Source organism: Plectropomus leopardus, chromosome 3 (genome assembly GCF_026936395.1).
Source record: "Plectropomus leopardus strain MGB_pleo_1.0 chromosome 3, ASM2693639v1, whole genome shotgun sequence".
Taxonomy (NCBI): Eukaryota; Metazoa; Chordata; class Actinopteri; order Perciformes; family Serranidae; genus Plectropomus; species Plectropomus leopardus.
The window spans coordinates 5205972-5227114 of NC_142178.1; the positions used below are offsets into that span (position 1 = coordinate 5205972).

General features: G+C 40.2%; 1 protein-coding gene across 5 annotated transcripts in view; it reads left to right on the forward strand.

The window, feature by feature from the left end:
- The window catches only part of apbb2b (amyloid beta precursor protein binding family B member 2b), a 78973-nt gene that overhangs the window by 51955 nt on the left and 5875 nt on the right, over positions 1 to 21143 (forward strand). For 4 of the 5 annotated variants that reach the window (XM_042484920.2, XM_088075411.1, XM_042484919.2 and 1 more), the window contains 7 exons: positions 5491 to 5637; positions 6276 to 6403; positions 11143 to 11257; positions 14407 to 14494; positions 17545 to 17628; positions 17751 to 17866; positions 19293 to 19472. In XM_042484920.2, the coding sequence (XP_042340854.2) occupies positions 5491 to 5637; positions 6276 to 6403; positions 11143 to 11257; positions 14407 to 14494; positions 17545 to 17628; positions 17751 to 17866; positions 19293 to 19472 (858 nt within the window). The remainder of the gene's footprint in view (positions 1 to 5490; positions 5638 to 6275; positions 6404 to 11142; positions 11258 to 14406; positions 14495 to 17544; positions 17629 to 17750; positions 17867 to 19292; positions 19473 to 21143) is intronic. The other variant, XM_088075410.1, reaches the window with a different exon arrangement.

The following is a 21143-nucleotide window of genomic DNA, read 5'->3' on the forward strand; positions in this document are numbered from 1 at the left end:
AGTTATGCAGCCTTTAAAACCAGCAAAGGAAAACACTTAACGTATAACGATACCCACAATCTAAAACAATACACTTATTTCAATATATTGCCTATGTCTGTTGCCTAAGTAGAATTTTTTTTCTGCAGCTATTGCAATGTATCTGTAAAGAGAATCTTTTGATACAGTGCATCGACAAATCTAAATCAAAGAAAAAGGTTCACTTTAGATTTTTTCTTGTCAAACAGCAGACTTTTGCATAGGAACTTCTTTGTGTTGCCTTTACATAAACAGTTAAAAACTATCGATATGTTGGTGTGACTGCAGGGTTTTAGTTCAGATAAGTTTATTTCCACAAAATTAAAAATGGAATAAAATCCTGATGAATGGAAAAACAAAAAAATGTGTCAGAAGCCAGAGGCTTATACAGATGGACCTCCCCTCAACTTTTAAAAAAACAAACAAAAGCAAAACTGAAGAAAAAACAAACTAATAGCAAAAACCAAAACCCCTAAAATAACCTTTTACAGAAAAATACAACAAAAGAGCAGAGAAAAGTAATCAGTCAGTAAACATTAAACCAATAACAACCAAGAAAAAGAACATCATGAATTAAATGTCATGATTAATTGTCTGCTGGTCCTTAAAGTCTTGAAATGTCTTAAATGCAATCTTATAGATATTAAAAGTCAGTTAATAGTCTTGAATTTGAATTGTGAGGTCGTAATTTCAACTCATTTTTTAAAAATTAAAAATATTTCTCTTTGTCAAAACGAGTCAAGCTCTCCTGAGTGAAAGTCCACATCTGGTGTTACAAATCTTGAAACCTTAAAACTGTACTTATTTTATGTTTTCACATACCTGTTGGCAAAATGCATATCAATCTAACTCACTGTGATAACTGCATTCCTACATGAAACATAGTACCTCTGCATATATCCTGCTTACCTTTCTACTGAGCTGCAGTGCTTAAATAAGAAAAAGATGATTTGTCCAAAAATGTGTCTGTTTGTCTTTATCTTAACAAGTTGGCAGCCTGGGCTGGCAAGGATGTCTCACTTGTGCAATGTTGTAATTGGTAGAATCTAAAGTTTCTTTTATTTGCATTATGTAATCCTACTTTTAAACACTGCAGAGTATAATCAACATTCCCAGCACACACCACCTCTTTCCTTGTTTGTATGTATTGTTCTGTTTATGTCCTGAGCCTGTTTGTTTACTGGTGATGTTTATGTTGATTGCTGGGGCAGTCTGTGCTCTCATCTGACTGAAGAGATATCTAAACAACACTGCCTCCAAGCGGAGAGAAGCAGAAGTACAGCTCAGTGCAGCACATTGATGCATCAAGACGTCTTCAACATTCAACTGAGATTCAAATGAGACATTTTGAGTTTTTAAGCAGAGTCGGACTCAGCGTTACTCAGTAGAATGCCGTGCCCATTCAGCTACCAAGAAATGTCAGCGTAGGGTATACATTTAATTTAAAATCCAACTAATTAAACAGGAAAATAGATGAATTATTTATATGAGGTGTCACACAGTCATTGCATTGTCAGCAAATTGCATAAAAGAATACAATACATACCAAGGTGCGTGTGGGGTTCCCACAATGCCACGGTGGCTGAAGAGATGGAAAGCATCACAGATGAGAGTTTAAAGCCAGCAGTGAGCTTGATGACGTGGTGCTGATTCGGCTGCCGAGTGTCTGTTTCTCTCTGAGTGTTTGTCTGGCACAAATTCACAATCCTTAGCAACTGTGAGACTGTGATGAATACCAGACACAAACACAGAGCTACAGTCAGGGCAAACACACACACACACACACACACACACACACACACACACACACACACACACACACACACACACACACACACACACACACACACACACGCACACACACACACACACACACACTTCCAGCAAATAGCCCTCTGCAGTATCAAGATTGGAATGGTCCCTTTTCTACCTACTGAAGGAGTTAAATATAGATGAGGTCTCACTTAGCAGCAATTTATATCAATGAAAGTCTAGAAAATGAGCAGATAACTCCGCACAGCTGCCATCTTACTATCTAAAAGGAGCAGTGTATAGGTTTAGTGGCATCTGGCAGTGAGGTTGCAGATTGTAACCAGAGAGAACCTATGGTGACCTTCACTTCAATGTTAAAGCTAACAGGCTCTATCCAGAGTCAGTGTTTGACTTGTCCATTTTAGGCTACTGTAGAAACATGGCGTGGAAGAAAAACCAAGGAAGTTAAAAGGAGTAGAAGTCATGGTGACACTTTGCGTCATATCATTGGGGTACAACACATGTACAGATAAATCTGAGCCGCACTTGCTCATTAGCTGGCACACGATCATTCAACATGATTAGTGCCTGATTATTTTCACTGAGGCGTATGCAGGCGTCCTTTGGTTGAAATATATTGAGAAAGATGTGAGTGAGAATTACAATTCTGCAGTTATTGAAAAGAGCGGTAATAAGATAGAGAGAAAAAAGAAGGAAAGAGAAAGAGAGAATGAAAGAGAAAAGAATTTTCTTATTAGTCCCTCATGAGGAAATCCTTTTTTAATCCCCAATCTGCTGTTATTTTTTTACAAATTACTCACACACAGGCCTAAAATTAAAAAAAAAATGCACAAACGGGACCTAAACACATTGTAATAATAAATATAATAAAGCTACAATAATAATAATAATAATAATAATAATAATAATAATAAAAATAAAAAGATTTGTAGAGTACTTTTCAAGCAAAAACACAAATTACTGCCCAAGATGAGAAAAACATACCAAATGCAATAAAAGTAAAACATATGCATTTACATAAACCTACATATACACATGAAGACATATATATATATATGTAAGCATAATAACACATGCACATATCTGCTGCCAATGCATACACACACACACAAAACAACTGAATTAGAAGAAAAATTGGTAATAAATAAGTATGTGAAATAGAATAGTGAAATAATGTATCTGTGTCTATCAAATATTACGAAAAGCATCATTATAAAAGAATGTTTTCAAATGGATTTATACCTCAAATATTGAAGAGATGTCAGAGCCAGGGAACTGCTCATGGACAGGCACCCCGAGCAGCTTGGGGTTCATTGTCTTGCTCAAGGGCACCTAGTCTGTGCCCAGGAGCGTGAACTGGAACCTCTCAGATACCAGTCCACACTCTGCATTTGGTGCATTCGGGGCCTTGAACCGACAACCCCCAGGTTGCCGAGCCAAGTTTCTACAGACTTCTGCTCCAGGACCATAAAAGACCACGAAAAAATGTTTTTTTGTAAAAAAATGTTTAGCCACCATCCATTTTAGCGCACCCAAGAAGGCTAAAAACAGTGCACCAGAGTGTACGCCATCCCTATATTTCTTGCGTTGTTTTCTGTAACCCTCCAACAGCATCACACATTATGTCCGTCCCCGAATCCTTTGAAAAACCTTGAAAAACATACACTCCCAATGTAAATACAAAAGGCTTACTCTAAGTTAACAAAAACAAAATTATTCTTAGTTACAGGGAATAATAGACTAGTAAAAACATATCTATGAATATTATATTCCCTCTGTGCCAGTAGATTGCCCTAAATCCTACACACTGGACTATTGTAAAATGTTAGTATAAAAACTTACCACTCCTTTCAAAGACACATACTTTGACACAACAGACAGTGAATGTATCATGAGACTGCTACCACCTGCTGGTGTGGATCTGTCACACAGCTTTAACCACAATCCCAGCAACGGGGAGGGAGAGAAGCACTGTGGGTGTTACTGTCTGTGTGTGTGTGTGCATGTCAGTATATGTGTGTGAATTCTTGCATATTGCCCACGTGTGTGCGTCTGTGTGAGTAAATGACACACCTGTCAGCTCCACTCTGCTTCAAGTCTGCAGAATAACCACACTGAAGACACACTGTCCTGCTGGGACATACTTAAAGGAAAATCAGTACTAAGCTCTGTGTGTTTGTGTGTGTTTGAAATGTCCTACTACTGCTCACACAAGACAAACATATTTCACACATATATGTCAGTCAATCTGTTTCTATAAGCATTTGATCCACACATGAACTTGTTTTCCCACACTGGACCATGATGCTGCTGGTTGGTGCAATAGTGGCTCACTTTATTTGTCTGTCTGTTTCCCTCTCTGACCTCTTCCATCACTGATGTCTGAAGTTTGAAAAGCACTTTTTGAATGGACTGCTGAAATCAAATGAATACTTGATGAGGGACAGATGCATGGGTCTGTCTCCTCTCTTGGCCTCGTCTCATCTCATCTGTCTATCTGTGTTTTTGTCTTTGTGGAGTTAAAAATTGTTTGGATTTACCCTCAGAATCCCTCCAGTTCAAAACCCCAAGTTTGTCAGTTTAAACACAACACTATTTAAAGTAAGTCAGAAAGTCACCTTTAAATAAAAACAAGCAAGCAAAACATAATTCATATTGTACATTTTGTTTTGGGTAGAAGCACAATGTGCTGCATAAGGTACAAGTTGCAGGTACAAAACAAAGCTGTCAACTGACCATAAAAGCGAATCATATCCATTTAAAACGAAATAAGAAAACTTCACAAAATTATAATTAAGAGGCAGAATGAACCAATAACAGATACAAAGACACATGAGTCAGAACTGACAAAAAAGTGTTAAAATTAAATAAAATAATAATACTAAAGCAGACAGTAACCCTTAGAGTACATTCACTTGAAAATTACAACAACAAAAAAACAACTAAGAAAAAACCCCAAAAGTTAAAAAGACAGAACAAAACACAAATAAACAAGTAAAAAAGTGCTTAAGATGGTAATCATGCTGTAAATTATTTTAAAATGTATAACAATGATAATCATAAATGTAGTTTTTTGGTGGCTTTTTTCCCCTCGCATTTAAAAAATTTCCTTATCCTAATAATTTCTTTCAGTTTGTAGGACATTTCTTGTCAAGTTGTTCATTGACTTTTCCCCCGTTTTTGAAAGAAATCAACCAAATTTATTCAGGGTTTGTAAGTTTTTGCAGGTCTGACCATAGCACAAGAAAAGTGATGTCAATTCAGGTTTCAAGGGATTAAAAGGGATAATACATATTAATTAAAATGAAAAAAAGAACTAAAAATAGAATAAAATAAGATTTTAAAAAAAGATAAATAATAGATGATAGCATACGAGTAAAAACAAAAAAGACTCAAATAAAAGATAAACCATAAAACTAGTAAATTTAAAAACAAATAAAAGAAATAAATTAGATAATTGTTAAAATAGTCAAACCGGACTACTGGAATTTGTGGCTAAAAAGGAATGTCTTTAATTTAACTTAAAAAGATGATAATTTTGAATGTTGAAGACCTGTTAGATCCTGACACAAAAACTTACTGGTCAGTGTGCAGAAATTTGTCATAGATCTGGAAGTACTGTACTGTGTATATATATATATATATATATATATATATATAAAACAATATTATATCATGGTGTGTCTCTGTGTCTTCCAGTGTTTTGCAGTACGGTCTTTGGGATGGGTGGAAATGGCCGAGGAGGACTTGGCTCCTGGAAAGAGCAGCGTCGCCGTAAACAACTGCATCCGACAGCTGTCCTACTGCAAGAATGACATCCGAGACACTGTCGGCATCTGGGGAGAGGTGAGGAAAAGAGCGTTTTTACACTGCATGTGTGTTTGTGTGTTTTGTTTTGGCCGAAAAATAAAGGGTAACAAGTTTTTAGTAGAGGAGGAGTGCTGCTGGAAAGCCAGGACAATGAATTAAAAGATAAGGGTGGAGCAAAGAAAAAAGCAACAGAAGCTAGCCAGGGTAACAGTCTCCTGAAATGTATGCCAGAGGATGGATGGAGGGAGGAGAGGAGGATAAAGTGGAGCGCTACAGTATGAAGTCTTTCCCTCCCTCTGTGGTGGTTGTGTTTAATGTGAAGCGACAGAACAGAGAGGGAGAGAGCTTCATCCTTCTCTCAATAACCTTTCATCTCCCACCCCCTCGTTTTTAAGGTTTGATCATTTATTTAGAGGCGCACAAAGGCACACGCACACTTTTACTCACCACTCATGCACACACACGCAAATGCACTTTATAGACAAGCAAGAGGAAGCACCTGACCTTTAAAAGAGAGTTCTTGCAACATCTTGAGCTGCAGGAAATGAGGGCTGCATGTTTTTGTGATGAGATCTGAAAAAATTCTGTGTGTGTGTGTGTGCACGCGTGTGTGTGTGCGCGCGTGCGCGTGTGTGTGTGTGTGTGTGTGTGTGTGTGTGTGTGTGTGTGTTCAGGGGAAGGACATGTACCTGGTGCTGGAGAATAATATGTTGAACCTGGTTGACCCAATGGACCGCAGTGTGCTTCACTCTCAGCCAATCGCCAGCATCCGGGTCTGGGGTGTTGGCCGGGATAATGGCAGGTTAGTCACCATGGCAACCACAAATGTTTTGCAGTTTTTGTCTTTAAATATTGAATAACTCCGTTTTCCTTGTCTGCATGATTAATCGTGAGTGTGTAAGATGTGAGCCTATGGTTTTTTCAGGGTGCATGCCGTGCTCTAAATCACCTTTAACATTTCTGTACTGACATATCAGCCGAACATCTGTATCTGCCAATATTTGCCTATCACCAGATAAGATGACATTCACGGATAACAGTGCTAGGTGTTTACCTGTTGAGTGACATCTGTTTTGCAGAGGCTAAAAAGCAGGGCCCGACGATCAAATGCATCCTGTTGTCCTGGGGACAAAACATGTTTAGGACGAACAAAAATCTTCCCCAGGGCGCCTTTGGGACATATGGTTGAAGTAAAATCACAGTCAACGTGTCAGGGGACACACCCTGATAATGGTGAAAAATAAATTGCGTTGAAATTGGCAGGAGAAGCGTTAGGTAGCGTTCACTTTTAACTGTTAGCAGGTGGGGGGACTAACAGCTAACAGACGTTTCACTGAGTCACATGATGATCCATTCAAGCTCTGTTCAGTCAAAATGAGTATTGGGGAAGGTGAATCACAATGTTCACAGGATGTGTTCAAATGTAATCTTGTAAAATGTACTTTTGGGCAAGAAACTTCAATCAATACTTGTTTGAAGGAGAAATTAGTTGATGTTTTCACAGAAATATAAAACAAATATTAGAGGGAGTATAGTGACGTATGATGCAGTAAAAAGTTCAGTAATTTTTAGACATTAAAGATCTTTTTGTTTCCTTGACTCAAAAGGGGGAATAAATAACAACAAAAACAAAATAAACTGCAACAAAAAATATGTTTGCATTGGCTTTTGGACAAATTTTAACCCTTTGAAACAAGGGCAAATTAGACAGATTCTTTTCAAACACATCTGAAGAAGACAATGAGAAACTTAACAAGAAATGGGCCAAAAATAAAAAAACTTGCAAGAAAAAATACCTGAAAATGCGAACAATACAAAAGAAAATAACAAGAAAATGGCCGCAAGAAAGCACAATTTTAAACAAACTCATGTCCCCTGTTGCTATTGTATTTATATATTTATTTTATTTTTTTATATTTATTTAGTTATTACACAAACACAGCCAAAATGATTAAAAAATGAGGAATAAATAGTGTGTAAAATGTGTCAAACAGTCTCTAAGGGTTAACCAGTCATGTGGGTCATGACTCACTGAGGCTTTTGTTGTGTAGGTTTAAGTTTTCAACAACTCAAATCAATAGATTAGTCACTAATGTAAATGAAGTCAACGGCACGTCGCACCCACTCAGTAAAAGGTCAGAGTAACAATTGAGGGCAGCAGACGGGCGCTGTGGTGACAGGCAGAGGAGACGAGTTAATGATTGATGATGAAGGCATGCTAATGAAAGATTAATTTGTCAGTACAAAGGACAGGATGAGAGGGAGAATGGCCTTTATTCTCTTTCAACCACAAATCCCCACATGACTATCCGTCCCTCGCTTTCACCTCGGTGTAGCTCAGAGAGGAATTCACAAACGTGCTGTGGCGGTGCTGCAGGACGACCAGCGAAGGGCGCTCTGCACCGCTGCTGAACGCACAGGAAGGAATATAGGTTATCAGGCACAGCCAGGTGATGAGGACTGGAGGTCGAGAGCTGCTGTGTAGCTGGAGCTGGCACGTGCCTGCACATGTATACGCGCGCGCACACACACACAGGAGCACTCAGGGAAAGAGGCAAGGCTAAAAGCTCTTGGCATATGCAGAACTGCACAATTCTGTTGCCTCAGGGATCTTTCCCTTTACTCACACACACACACACACACTCACTCACACACACGCATGCATGCATGCATGCATGCAGTGGTGTATGTTACAGCATATTTACAAGATCACCCTGTCAGATAAAAGAAGCGTGTTTTCCGAGTTTATTTCCACCATCCACATCTCCATATAGCAGGAGAGCCGTGTGGGAATACCTCAGCTGCAGCACAGGGAGGAGGAGGAGGAGGAGGAGGTGGTTGGAGGGAGCAGAGGAGAGGGGGGTTTTGGCAGGAGAGAGAGGGAGAGAGGGGATGGAGCTGCCAGAGGGGGAGGTATGGTTAGTGCTCACTGGGTGTGGAGCGGACAGGTTGAGGAGTGTGTGCACGCCTGCAGTATCACCAGGAACAGATGGCGTGAGCGTTCTACAGACGCCGCCGTACGCAGGATTACCTGCCAGAATAAGAAAACAAACAGCTGTGAGTATATTTATATACCTTCATCTTACTTTTGGAAGCATTACTTTTTGCTGTTTAAGTTTATTACAAAGTAGCAGAAAGAGAAAGGTGAGCTGAGCAATGAGGCCGCGTGTGTAGAGGAGGTTGTGGATTGATTTTTATTCATTTATTTATTTATTTAAGCCAGTGTGAGGTGTGCATGCCACAATTTTAGAGCAAAAATCAGATGTGTTTTTCACAAAACAAAAAATAAAAATACACAAAATGACAATAACAGAATACAGTGCAGAGGGAGGCAAAAAAAACTGAGTAAGCTTATTTAAAGCCTGAACCAAAAAAAGTTAAAATTCACAATTTTATAAGAAACACAAACAAATGACATTAGAAAACAAATAAATATGAAACGCAAATGGATAATTACAAACAGATCAGGTGATAAAGGTGTGTTAATTTGAGTCTGGTGTTTGAAAAAGCTCCTAATAATGAAATGTGCAGCAGTTCATAACTAAAATATTTTGATTCATCGTAGGAAATCCAACATTCACTCCACAGTTTACATTTCAGATAATAAAGATGTGTGCAGGAGCGCAAAACAGTAGCTGCACATCTTTGCCCATTTTACATTTAGTTGTTATTAATTTATTGCTTGTTTGAGGGTTTGGTTTGATGATGCGTGATAGAATTTGCTTTGGAGCAAGGATTCTTCCTTTAACACTCTCTCTCTCCGTCACACACACACACACACACACACACACCCCTCTGATAGACTGGAGTGCTTGTGTCAGTACATGAACGTACCGTACCCCAGTACCCCTGCCCCCCTCATGTGCCATGAAAGTCATTATCGCCATAGAGATTACACATTCCCACAGCAACCTTGACATTTTCAGGGACGTCGGCATGATGATAAGATTATATTCGAAATGAGATACACCCCCCCCCCCCTCTCTCTCTCTCTCTCCCTCTCCCTCTCGCTCTCCCTCTCTCTCTCCCTCTCCCTCTCTCTCGCCCTCTCTCTCTCCCTCTCTTTTATCTCCGCTTTTCATCTGGGTGTTTTATTCTGCCCTCGTCTTGGCGCTTTTATCTTTACCGTGTACATTGTTGCAGTTCACTTCCAATTTCCTGCCCCACTATTTCACTTCCCTCTCCTTATTTTTCTACTCACTCAACTTCTTTTTTTTATGTGGCTTTTAGGAGCTCCGACTCGATTTCCTTTTATTCCTTTAAGAAACACAAACCGTCCGCAGCCAATTAAAGCTAATTGCCAGAGCCCCTCTCTCTTTTCATACCTTGTTTAATTTCTACCTGGAGGACAGGCATGAATAAAAATGACCTGCATTGCTGATTTGACCTGTCCCAGATCTGTCAGAGCAGAGAAGATGACAGAATAGTGTGTGTGTGTGTGTGTGTGTGTGTGTGTGTGTGTGTGTGTGTGTGTGTGTGTGTGTGTGTGTGTGTGTGTGTGTGTGTGTGTGTGTGTGTGTGTGTGTGTGCGCGATTGTTTGCCACCTCTTGTCCCCCAGCAGGGGGCTGCTGCTATGAAGAATTCTTGTTTCTCTCCTTTTTTTTTTCATTTTCACTAACTGGCTTCCTTTCCTCCCTTGCTTCCTTGGAATACAGAGAGAGGTAAACACATTCCTTCCTTTCATCCCTCCTTCAGTATCTCTCCATCGTCTCCGTCATTCCTTATTGTTTAATTTCCTCTGTCTCATTTTTCTTCAAAGTGCCTCTTGATGTATCGTAGGCATTGTGCACGCACACTCACAGATGGAGGAAGTGAGAGTTGACCTCCTCCGTCCTTGTCTGTCTACAAGCATTTTTTTAGAGTACACACTCACACACACACACACACACGCACACGTATACACACAAACAGGAATCTTTTCAGGAGTTTCCCTCGAGGGGCCGGGCTCAGAAATCTTGTTAACCCTCCGGCCCGTGTTCCTTATTGCATGCCATATTGAAGCACACAGCTTGAAGGAAGTTATTTAGATTGGTTTTATGTGCACTTCTGAATGACGTAAATCTACGTCTGTGTGTGTCTGTGTGTGTGCGTGCGTGTGCGTGCGTGTGTGTAGTGGTTTAATTTGTTGCAGCTACATCTTCATTCCTGTCTCCCTCCACCTCCCTCTCCTTTTCCTTCTTTTTATTCGCTCCATTCAGCGGACTTAAATAGTTTTCGGCTCCAGTGGGCCCAGGGGAAACTTCTCCCCTGCCGTCACTCAATTCAACTCCCTCTTGCATCACGCTGCTCTATTGATCTCTAGGGTCCATCGACCTGCATGTGCGTGTGTGTATGTGTTTGTCCTGTATTCATCAGACTGATAAAGGTCAGTTCATCTCTCATCTGTCTCCAAGTGCTGTCAAACTGGACACACGCACAAACACATCATTGTCCCAGTCTCCTAGTAGAAACTAGTCCATCATCCTTTTCTCATCTTCATCCCCGTGGTGTTCTTTTCTTCTGTACTTCCCTCGCTAACCCTGTGTATTCCTATCTCCCAGGGACTTTGCATATGTGGCGCGGGATAAAAACACCAGGATCCTGAAATGTCATGTGTTCCGCTGTGACACGCCAGCCAAAGCCATCGCCACCAGCCTGCATGAGATCTGCTCCCGGGTAAGTGATTCAGGCTGAAGGAGGTGTGAAGAGACAGAAAGCCAAGTTTGGCTTTGGCAAATAGACCCAGATGAAGCTCCAGCTCGTTGGGAGAATGTTTCCACTCAACAGGGAGGCTGGTTATTATCACAAGGCGTTCTACAAAAAATGAACTAAATCATCAAGGAACAATACACAGTGGTACCAATATTTCTCACATTTACTCAACACAAAGAGCAGAGAAAGCACACCTCCAGTGCAGACAAGTAAAGCCAATGCTGAAGTGCCAAAAACTGCAGTTCCTCTAATGGCCACTTGAGGCTGGCTCCGAGAGTGCATCAATCCCCATAGACCCCCATGTTAAAATGCCCAAATTTACAGCAGAAATAAACATGTTTACAGCCTGGTACAAAAACAGTTTTGGTCTCTGTAGCTAGTTTCAACATTCATGACAATTATACGGGGATGAATTTTTATATAACTTACGTGTTTGAATGGTATCAAGGCTTAAAGTTATGGACATTTTAGGGTGTGGCCACTTCAAGAGACGGGTGGCGTCCATTGACAAGTCACTACCATAGCAACGACGGTAGAAGAGAGACAGCAGGAGAGTTTCTGGTGTCCCTCAAACCACAGGTGCTCATGGAAGGGAGTACTTAAAAACCAAAAAAAAAAGGAGGAACTCTTTACCAAAAAACTGTGGTGTGATCCAAGTCCAGGCACTCAGGATGGTTTGGAAAACATCATAGGGCTAGCTAACATTGGTTAGGTAATGTAACCACGGTGTGACCCCAGATTCACAGATAAAGTGGTCTCTATTTAAGTGTATTTCTGCTTCATGGAAGTTAATTGTAACATTTTGGTCTTGTTCAGCATTTCTAAGGAGTCAGACATTAAGTTTTTCCAGTAGTTGTAAGTTGTTTTAAGAGCATTAAGCCTGTTTTTCGCTGGCAAAAGCACGAGCATTATCACAGCTAACTGTAGCTGTAAATGTGTCGTGCTAAATAGGCTAGCAGCTAGAATTAAAGTTAGCTCTACCCTCAAAAAGCCAGCCAAAGCCAAGTTTGCATAGTGGCCCAAACTAGAATTGCACTGTCCAAGTCTGTCACGAAGACAGACCTGGACAGATTTCACAAATGAAAGTTAGAGCAATCTGAAATAATTGTATCTCCGTTCAAGTAAGCAAAGCCCTTAACCCTTTGAAACCCTGGAGCAACATAATATTTCTTGTGCTGCTTTCAGACACCATTCACAAATATTTGAACCTTTGCAAATTGGCGCGATTTCCTTTAAAAACAGAAGAAGAAAAGCAGGTAGCAATCTTGGTAAGAAATATTCCATGAATTGCAAGAAATAAGTAGATGTTGAACATTATTTTTATAAAAGCTTGGGGAAAATATCTTGGGTAAAAACTGTATTTATAATTATCATTGTTACATATTTAAAATTATGTCACAGAATTATATTTTTAAGCAATTTTATTTGCCTTGTTTTATGCAACTTTCTCTTTCTCTATTTTATTTTATTCATTTTTTAATTAATGATTAGGTAATTTTCTTGTATTCTTTTTTTTACAATTTTTTTGGGGGGTCATTTCTACTTTTGTTGCTCATAGCCTTCTTCCCATGTTTTAAAATGAAATCAAGCCAATTTGCACAGGTTTCAAAGGGTTAACCAATAGTTAGCGGTTAGGCTGGCGGAAGATGGCTTCCAGTGCGCCTGCTCTATGTGTGCCTTAATGCCGAAAATCTGGGAAGTTTCATACCCCGTAAATAGAGCGTTTTTTGTTTAATGGGCCATATGATCAACTTTCGGAGGAATGAACTGGGGCCAGCCGCCAATGTGGGAGTTCACAAATCAATGGATGACACCACGCTGACCACGTCCATGATTTTAAACAGTCTGTGGAAAGAACACATTAAAAATGCCCAGCCTCAAGAGAGCTTGTATCGTTTTACCACATTTGCTGTTCCACAATCTGGGCACACATTTTAATCTTATCTGCAGTCCATATAAAGTCCAAAAAACAAGATCAAACTCATCTAGATTTCAGTCCCAATAAAGTTTCTTTCTCCCAAAACACCGTTATCAGAGATCTCTCTCTGCTCTGTGCGTCCACTCTTAGATGAATACAGATTAATGCAACAGGGTTAGAGTATTCAAACCATGTTATTTTTTTCTTTTAGTGTGTCTGCTTTATACACCGCACTCGCTTGGAATTAATGGATTTTCCTTTTGTTTCCAATAAAACACATTTATCGCTTTAAAAATTGAATTCGATGTTGGAGACGATCTTTGAAATTCTTTATTTATTTATGCAGACTCATAATTTGGTGTTGATTTCAATCCTATATAGCATTTATAAGGGTTTTTATAACTTCTGCTACTAACGGTTACCTTATTATGACCACTGACTGGAACAAGTGTCCTTGAAATGTGATTTGTTTGAGAAAAAAGGTGGAGAAGGAACCATCTTTTTTTTTTTTAATCCTTCATGCTGATACTGACTGCCTCACATTTGACAGTCAACACATATAAAGAACATGGGGTCTGATGAATAACAATTTTTCACACATTCATGAGGAAAGGTGGAGAACTGGTCACAGCAGGGGGGGCTGGGATGCAGTTTTGCTGTGGAAAAACTCTGATTAAGGACATGTATAATTTTTGTGGGGTATTTCCAGGTGTGTGTGTGTGTGTGTGTGTGTGTGTGTGTGTGTGTGAATGATTTTGGCTGTTTTACACTGTCGGGTTCTGTGTTTGCATGTGTTTCTCCCTGTGAGTTGCACTGCAGGAGAAGCTTTTACCATGTTTTGGAAAGAGGAGTATGACCCGGTTAGTCTGTGTGTGTGTGTGTGTGTGTGTGTGTGTAAGTGTGTGCGTGTGTGCATGTGCGGGTGCGTGTCTCCCCGGGTGAAATAAGTAGACAGCATGACAGTATCAGGGGTGAAACTGCTGGGGGTTTTTCCTCAGCTCTTTGGTGTTGACTCTTTCATCTTTTTTCCTCCTCTCTGCAACCTTTTTTTTTCTTTTTGTCTTTTCACCCTCCTCCCCTGTGTCTCTGCCACTTCTCCGTGCACCCATCCTGCTCTGTTTTTACACGCCATTTCCTCATACTTCTGCATCTGCTTTGGCTCCCCTCTCTCTCTCTCCATCTGTCTCTCCTCCAGATCATGACAGAGCGAAAGAATGCCAAAGCGATGGCAGGAGGCTCTCTCCAGGACAGGATGCAGGCAGGACTAGATCTCCCTTTACAAGGTAGGCTTCATACTTACAGCACCGCCCTCAGCGTGTTTGTGTGTGTGTGTGTGTGTGTGTGTGTGTGTGTGTGTGTGTGTGAAAGAGAGAGAGAGAGAGAGAAACAGTGAGTGCGACAAGTGCCATGCATCAATAGGCGAACGGCAGTCATCACTTCTTTGGCTCACTGCATGCATTTAAACTGGTCATTTGTAAGAGCAGAAAGTCTGAAATGGATTGCTGTGTTGTCATTAAAGTGTCCTCGCTCCAAAGTCAAGACAAGTTAGAAACATATGCATCAAGGAAGTTCAAGATTCATACGTAATTAATTTTGGAGCCATTAAAATCAGTCAGTGTATTTCAGTATACGTGCAGCCATCACCCAGAGAAAGTTTGGGCATTAAAGAGATACTTAGCTGATTTTCAACCAGTTTTAACAATGTGGCTAGAGGGTATTGTTTTCAGAAACATATTTTAGTGCACTCTTTAGCTGTAATATGAGTTTTTGAACAGAGGGTGGGTGCAATATTATCTCCTGTGTTGTGAAAAACTTTAGTATGCACTACTGTCTGTCCTGGAAGAGGGATCCCTCATCATCCTCTGCCGTTCTTCCTCAAGTTTCTTCCTTTGACTTGACTTGACTTGACTATTAAGCAAATACAGAGCAAGACTCACTTGATGTGGCCATTTCTCGTCTAAAATATCTTGTGAAACATATTTTAGTGTGCTGTTTAGTTGTAATGAGAGAGTTTGTGAACAGGAAGTGTGCATTATACAGTTTCCTTTATTGTGATAATAGAGGCTTAACAAACTGTAAACCAAAGCAGTGACAATCAAATATAAACCAAGAGTCTTTTTCTGTGTTGCCTGTTTCTCATCTCAGATTGCTTTAGAAACACATTTAAGCTTACTGTTAAGCTTTACAGGCCCAGTTGCGTTGCCTCTTGTGGCCCGTGTCCTGTCTGGAAAGTTGGACATGAACCCACCGCATAGACTAGAGCTGACAGCCAACCAGCACATACTGTCTGTCCTGCACCTGTGTAAGAGGAGGTAGCTCTCCATACCACCCGTCAACTGTATTCTTCTCAAAAATGGAACAAGTTAGCTGTTAAGCACTTTAAAAATCCAAGGTTAAGAGAACAAAGCATATTTATGGTGCACCAGTGAACAACAACAAAAACCATCTGGAAACTTTTCTGCTAAAGAACTCAATGGCCAAGGGAGAACAATCTTACCTTATATAACAAGTTTGTTTCAACTTCACTTCATTTATGTTTCCATGCGCTGAGCTAAAATGCCAATCAGAGTGATTTTTTTCACCACTGTCTCTGATGCTGATTCAACGCACTGAATCAGTGGAAAATAGCCAATGAGGGCTAATAATGAAGGAAACACTGCAGAGACATGGGTGACCGAGGCTCACTGACAGCCCAACGTTGTCCGACAGCCAGGCATCGACTTGGTGTGTCAGGACCATAATTTGAGATCATTTGCAAGCAGCTGGCCGCCCTATTGTTTCATGTGGAAAAACAGACAAGTTCACATTAAGTCATTCACCAGTGGGAGCGTTTATTGGTCTGTTGATGCGCTATGGATTCTGGTAGTTGGAGCATTTCTACCTCTTGAGCCAAAGTGAATGCCACAGTCATTTTTCTCTGTTTTCTCTGGTCATGTAGCACCAATTTCAAAAGTATTTGCATTTTTCTACAGTACAGACAGCCTAGTTTTATGAAAAAGACCATCTTTCCAGCAGTGACATAATTTTCTAAAGGGGCCCTGTGGAGTTTTCTTGTCAACACAATTATTTGCCAAAACACATTGTGTGTGTCCTTAAAGCCTGACAAGTGTGTTAAATGGGTTTTTTTTCCTAATAAAGTGTTTACTAAGCTGATTTCTGCATCATTAACATCCATATTTACCCGCTTAAAGTCTTCTTGTTTCTTGGCTTCGGTTCATAGCTATTTCTCTTGGTGCATTATCGCTGCCAACTGTCCATCAGTAGAGTAGTGTGAAAAAAACCCAACAGGCTCACTCGTAAAAGCGTCACTCCATAGCTCTACTAGTGGCCAAAAACTCCAAAGGGTACATTTGAACAGTTGTTTGCAGTTTACAGATTTCAGAGATGATGGTCCAGTGCACAGATAATGTGCCAGTGTTCATTATCTTACATTTACAGAGAAACGGTGGAGGGAGCTCCTCAGGTTTTTATTAGCCAGACAGATGGGAAAAGTAGCCAGCCAAGAGATGTTGGTGTCAGCAAGACAAAGTTTCTAATGCTTGCAGGAGAGCCGTGTTGAAGAGATAAGTTGGCTAAAACATATACATGCATATATATTTTAAAATGGCTGTTTCTTTAAAAATAAAAAAAAAAGGATGCTGCACATTTTGGACTCCTGGTTTTCTCATTGAGTCATAAACATGAGAGCAAGGAGTCATTTCTGTCATCACTCAGTGTCCTCTCCTGTCGGCTCTCTGTCACTCTGTCAGAGAGAAAAATGATTGGCTGTGCTGCACCGTGTCGTTTATATACAGTACAAACATGTGATGGGACAAGATGCAGCAACATTCAGGGAGAGTGACAACAGTCCAGCCTGCTGCTGACAGCTCGTCCCATCAAACAGCTGCAGTGACTGCCTCTGCTTAAATAAACTTAGAATAAACTCAAAACAGCTTGGAAACATGAGAACCATGAGGTGCAGTGAGACAATATGCCATTATAGTCCACTGGGACTGTCCAAAGCAGCATCATATAATTACATTAAATTAAATTAAAAGCAGAGTTATAATATTAAAGAATATCCACTTTATTTATGACAAAAAAGACTTTGTCTTCAAGTCATCTTTGAGAAACAGAACTGAAGAATATAACATAGCTCCTTGCAGTGTGTGGAGACTACAGCACTGAACTGTGCTGCTGTCAGCATCTCCTAAACCAAACAAACTCAAGGACCAGAGAGACTTAACATCACATTGTTCATATTTACACCTTGATGGAATAACCCTCTGGTTGTATACATGTTGCTATATTTTTTTCTAAGCTCCTTTTAAATGTGTGTGTGGATTCTCCCCAGCAGAGTTCCCCACACCAAAGACGGAGCTGGTTCAGAAGTTTCAGGTGCTCTACCTTGGGATGCTGCCAGTGGCCAGACCAATAGGTCAGTCTGACACACTCATGTTGCAAGATTTAATGCGATGCAAAGCACATTTAGTTGTTGATACTTATAGTGTAACTTTAGGTCTGATTTTAATGTGTCTGTGTGTTTTTGTTCTGCTGCAGGCATGGACATACTGAACGGAGCTATAGACAGTCTGATTGGGTCTTCCAGCAGAGAGGACTGGACTCCGGTAGCCCTCAATGTGGCAGATGCTACTGTCACCATCAGCAAAGACAAGGTGAGACACACATCTGCTGCAGCACAACTGTCTCCTGCTACTTCCCCTGATTTTCATCACTCTGCTGCTCCAGTTTTCTGTGTGGGAAAATAGAATATGATAAAGACAACTTCCATACACAAGACAAAAATTGGGGACTGACATTATAGGAAATCACATCCATTTTTCTTAAAGCTGAAATTCTTTTCCCGACACTGCAGCGAGGGCTCGCTTCATTTTTTTTTTTTTTTTACATTTTTTAAAAATATTTTCCTCTTACCACTACGTAGATGGATGACATACACCAAGGGCGTTTTGTTCTTGTGTATTGACGTCAATACGTAGGTCGTAGCCTACAATTCAGTAGGTGATGTCATCACACAGCAAACTTAATGTCGTACCCAATTTTATTAATATCCCTTTTGCAGAGTGTAGCTTGCACTAAACTTATAAGATTGCAGAAATCTCACAGTCTGCAGGAGGCTTAAGACCCCCACCCAGAAAAGCTCTGTCTGCTCTGATTGGTCAGCTTTTCTTGGTCTTCTGTATTTTGGCATCTCTGCACTGTCATCACATGACTGTTTCACAGAGTTGCAGTACTTTCTGCCTTGAAAAAATTACCAATAAAAGCTTCTAGACACAACTGGACATGTTCGAGTAGGAATCTGATCTGAAATCAGGAAGATATTAACAAATATATTGACCAGGATTACATAGTTCCTTGATTTTAGCATGTAGCTACATGTAGCACTGTAGGCTACGTAATGTAAACATGTGCAGTAGCATGCCTGCAGCAGATGACCATATAAAGAAATCCTGCACACTATGACATTGTACTGTTGCCAGTTGGGAGTGTTCAGAGTGGTCTGAAGCCTTCAGTTTTTGCTCTCAGGGATTAGTTTTACAAAAGTTTATCTATGAACACTGTTCATGATAACCCTGTAAGAAGACATTGAATAAAGAAAAGCATTTTAGGCTTTTCAGAGTCTATTTTAGAATTTACCTGGTGTTAACTCATCAGTTGCTTCTAATGTGTGAAAAAAGTGGAGGAACACACATACTTTTACTGACATAGTCCACCAGAATGATAGCAAACGGCCACCCAGAGCACCGAGGCAAAGAAGTAACTCCACTCACATTAAATCTGCATATTTAGTCCTATCAGTGTTCAGCCATGCAGATGACATAAAGTGTCAGTTATGGATCTCAGCTGTAACATCCAGGCACTTAAAGCCCAGCTGCTCCGGTGGACCTGTTTATTAGAAGGCTGCACTTTTACTGGGCAGCTCCCCTATATGAACATGTGTTACTATATGGATGCCTCCAAGTGCAGAGAATGCTGGGTGATTGTAAAGTCCCTCACTACCGTGTTTTTATGATGTCTCTCCTTCCCTGTTTATAATGGCAATTCATTTAATCTCCCTCACCTCTGGATGTTTCTGTGCAGGATGAAGAGGAAGTGCTGGTGGAGTGTCGTGTTCGGTTCCTGTCCTTCATGGGCGTCGGGAGGGACGTGCACACGTTTGCCTTTGTCATGGATGCCGGCGGCCATCGTTTCGACTGTCACGTGTTCTGGTGCGAGCCCAACGCTGGGAATGTGTCAGAGGCTGTACAGGCAGCTTGTATGGTGAGTCACTGAGCAACAACACGAGATGATAACATGACTCCAACGCACCGAGACAACTCGGACTAGGTTAGTTAAGAAAGAAGAAAGACAGGAATCTCCCTTAGTGCACGTACATGCATGCTCAACGGACAAATTGCAATTGTGTAGTCTGGACTTGCTGGATATAGGAAAATCAAGGCTGTGTAATTATAAAATAACCATGAATGCTGATCATCTTGGTTTTAGAAAGTACATAAAAAAAGTTCATATTAAATTTTGCGAAGTGATTTTCATGGTAGGTAGAAACGCTTTTTTTCTTAGCTACACTTACAAAATACTTCTTTTAGTACTTTAATTGGACACAGACCTGAGAAAATTCTAAGAACACTCAAACATAAAACACAAGACAGCAAAGAAATTACTTTACACTACATGCAAGCCTTCTTAAAACCATCTGGTCGTATGAAAAAGGTTTCTTCTTCAAATGCAAAATACTTACACATTGCAGATGTTTTTTTAACCTCGGGTCATCATCATTTAAAGTCCCCCCTCAGACATGTTTTTAAGAATATGCTTATACTAAAACTGAGATTAAACTAAGTGTATACATATATTATTCTAAAAAAAGGGCTGGAAACAGATCCTCATTTCTGGCCCACCACTATTGCTTGTGGTTTCTTTCGTTTCTTGTTTTTCCACAGCTTCTTGTGGTTGGTTTTGTTTTCTGTTTTCTCCGGTGCTGCTTGCTCTAGGTTGACTGCTGAAAGAGCAGCGTGCATAAAGATGGCAAGCATTACTGTTAAAGCAAACAGCAGAGAGATTCAGCCACACAAGCTTGAGCCCCTGTCAGATTCAGATTAGGAATCTGTTGTGCACCAAAAATCAGCCCCAAGCAGACATATCAGAATGGTTAGTGTAGTACGCATCTTTTTTTATGCTGTTTGCATAGCTTTTTAGCCTGTAGCTTAGCTGGAAGTGGCAGACACAGAGTTGGTGCTTGTATAGGGTTCAGTGTTTTATTTCACGTGCATGGTCAGGCAAGAGATTCAGAATTCTGCCTGCCTGAAGTCGATTTTTACGTGCTCTAATACAAATTGTGTTATTTATTAGTGGTTACCCTTTGAAAACTAAGCAAACTGGCTTTCGTTCTGTCAAAAAACGGGGGGCGTATATATATAACAAGGTATATATATATATATATATATATATATATATATATATATATATATAGTTTTCTGGGCATCTTTCTTTGTTTTTGGATAATATCAAATAATCTCCCCTAGCTAATTTTCAGTCCATTTTTGTGGGTCACTTTTTACTAATTTCTTGCCAAGCTTCTTGCTGGACACTTTTCCAGTGTTTTCAAAAGAAATCCGATCATCGTTATCAGATTTCAGGGGGTTAAATGCTCATGAAAGCCGTCTGAATTTAGCACAAGAAAATTGATGTCGATCCAGGTGTTAAAGGGTTAACAATAACAAAAAGACAAAGGAAAGGGGTGTGAATGCCGGCAGCCCTCTCAGCTGCCGTGCGAGCAAGATGCTTCCAGCTCTTGTTGCTGTACTCTGGCTTGTTTTTCAGAAACTTGTCGTGTCTTTGAAAAAAAACCCTGTTTTATTCGCCTTGCTCTCAAACTTACATCAGTCTGTGCAATACACAGTCGAAGTTTCACCCACATCCTCTAAAGTCCTG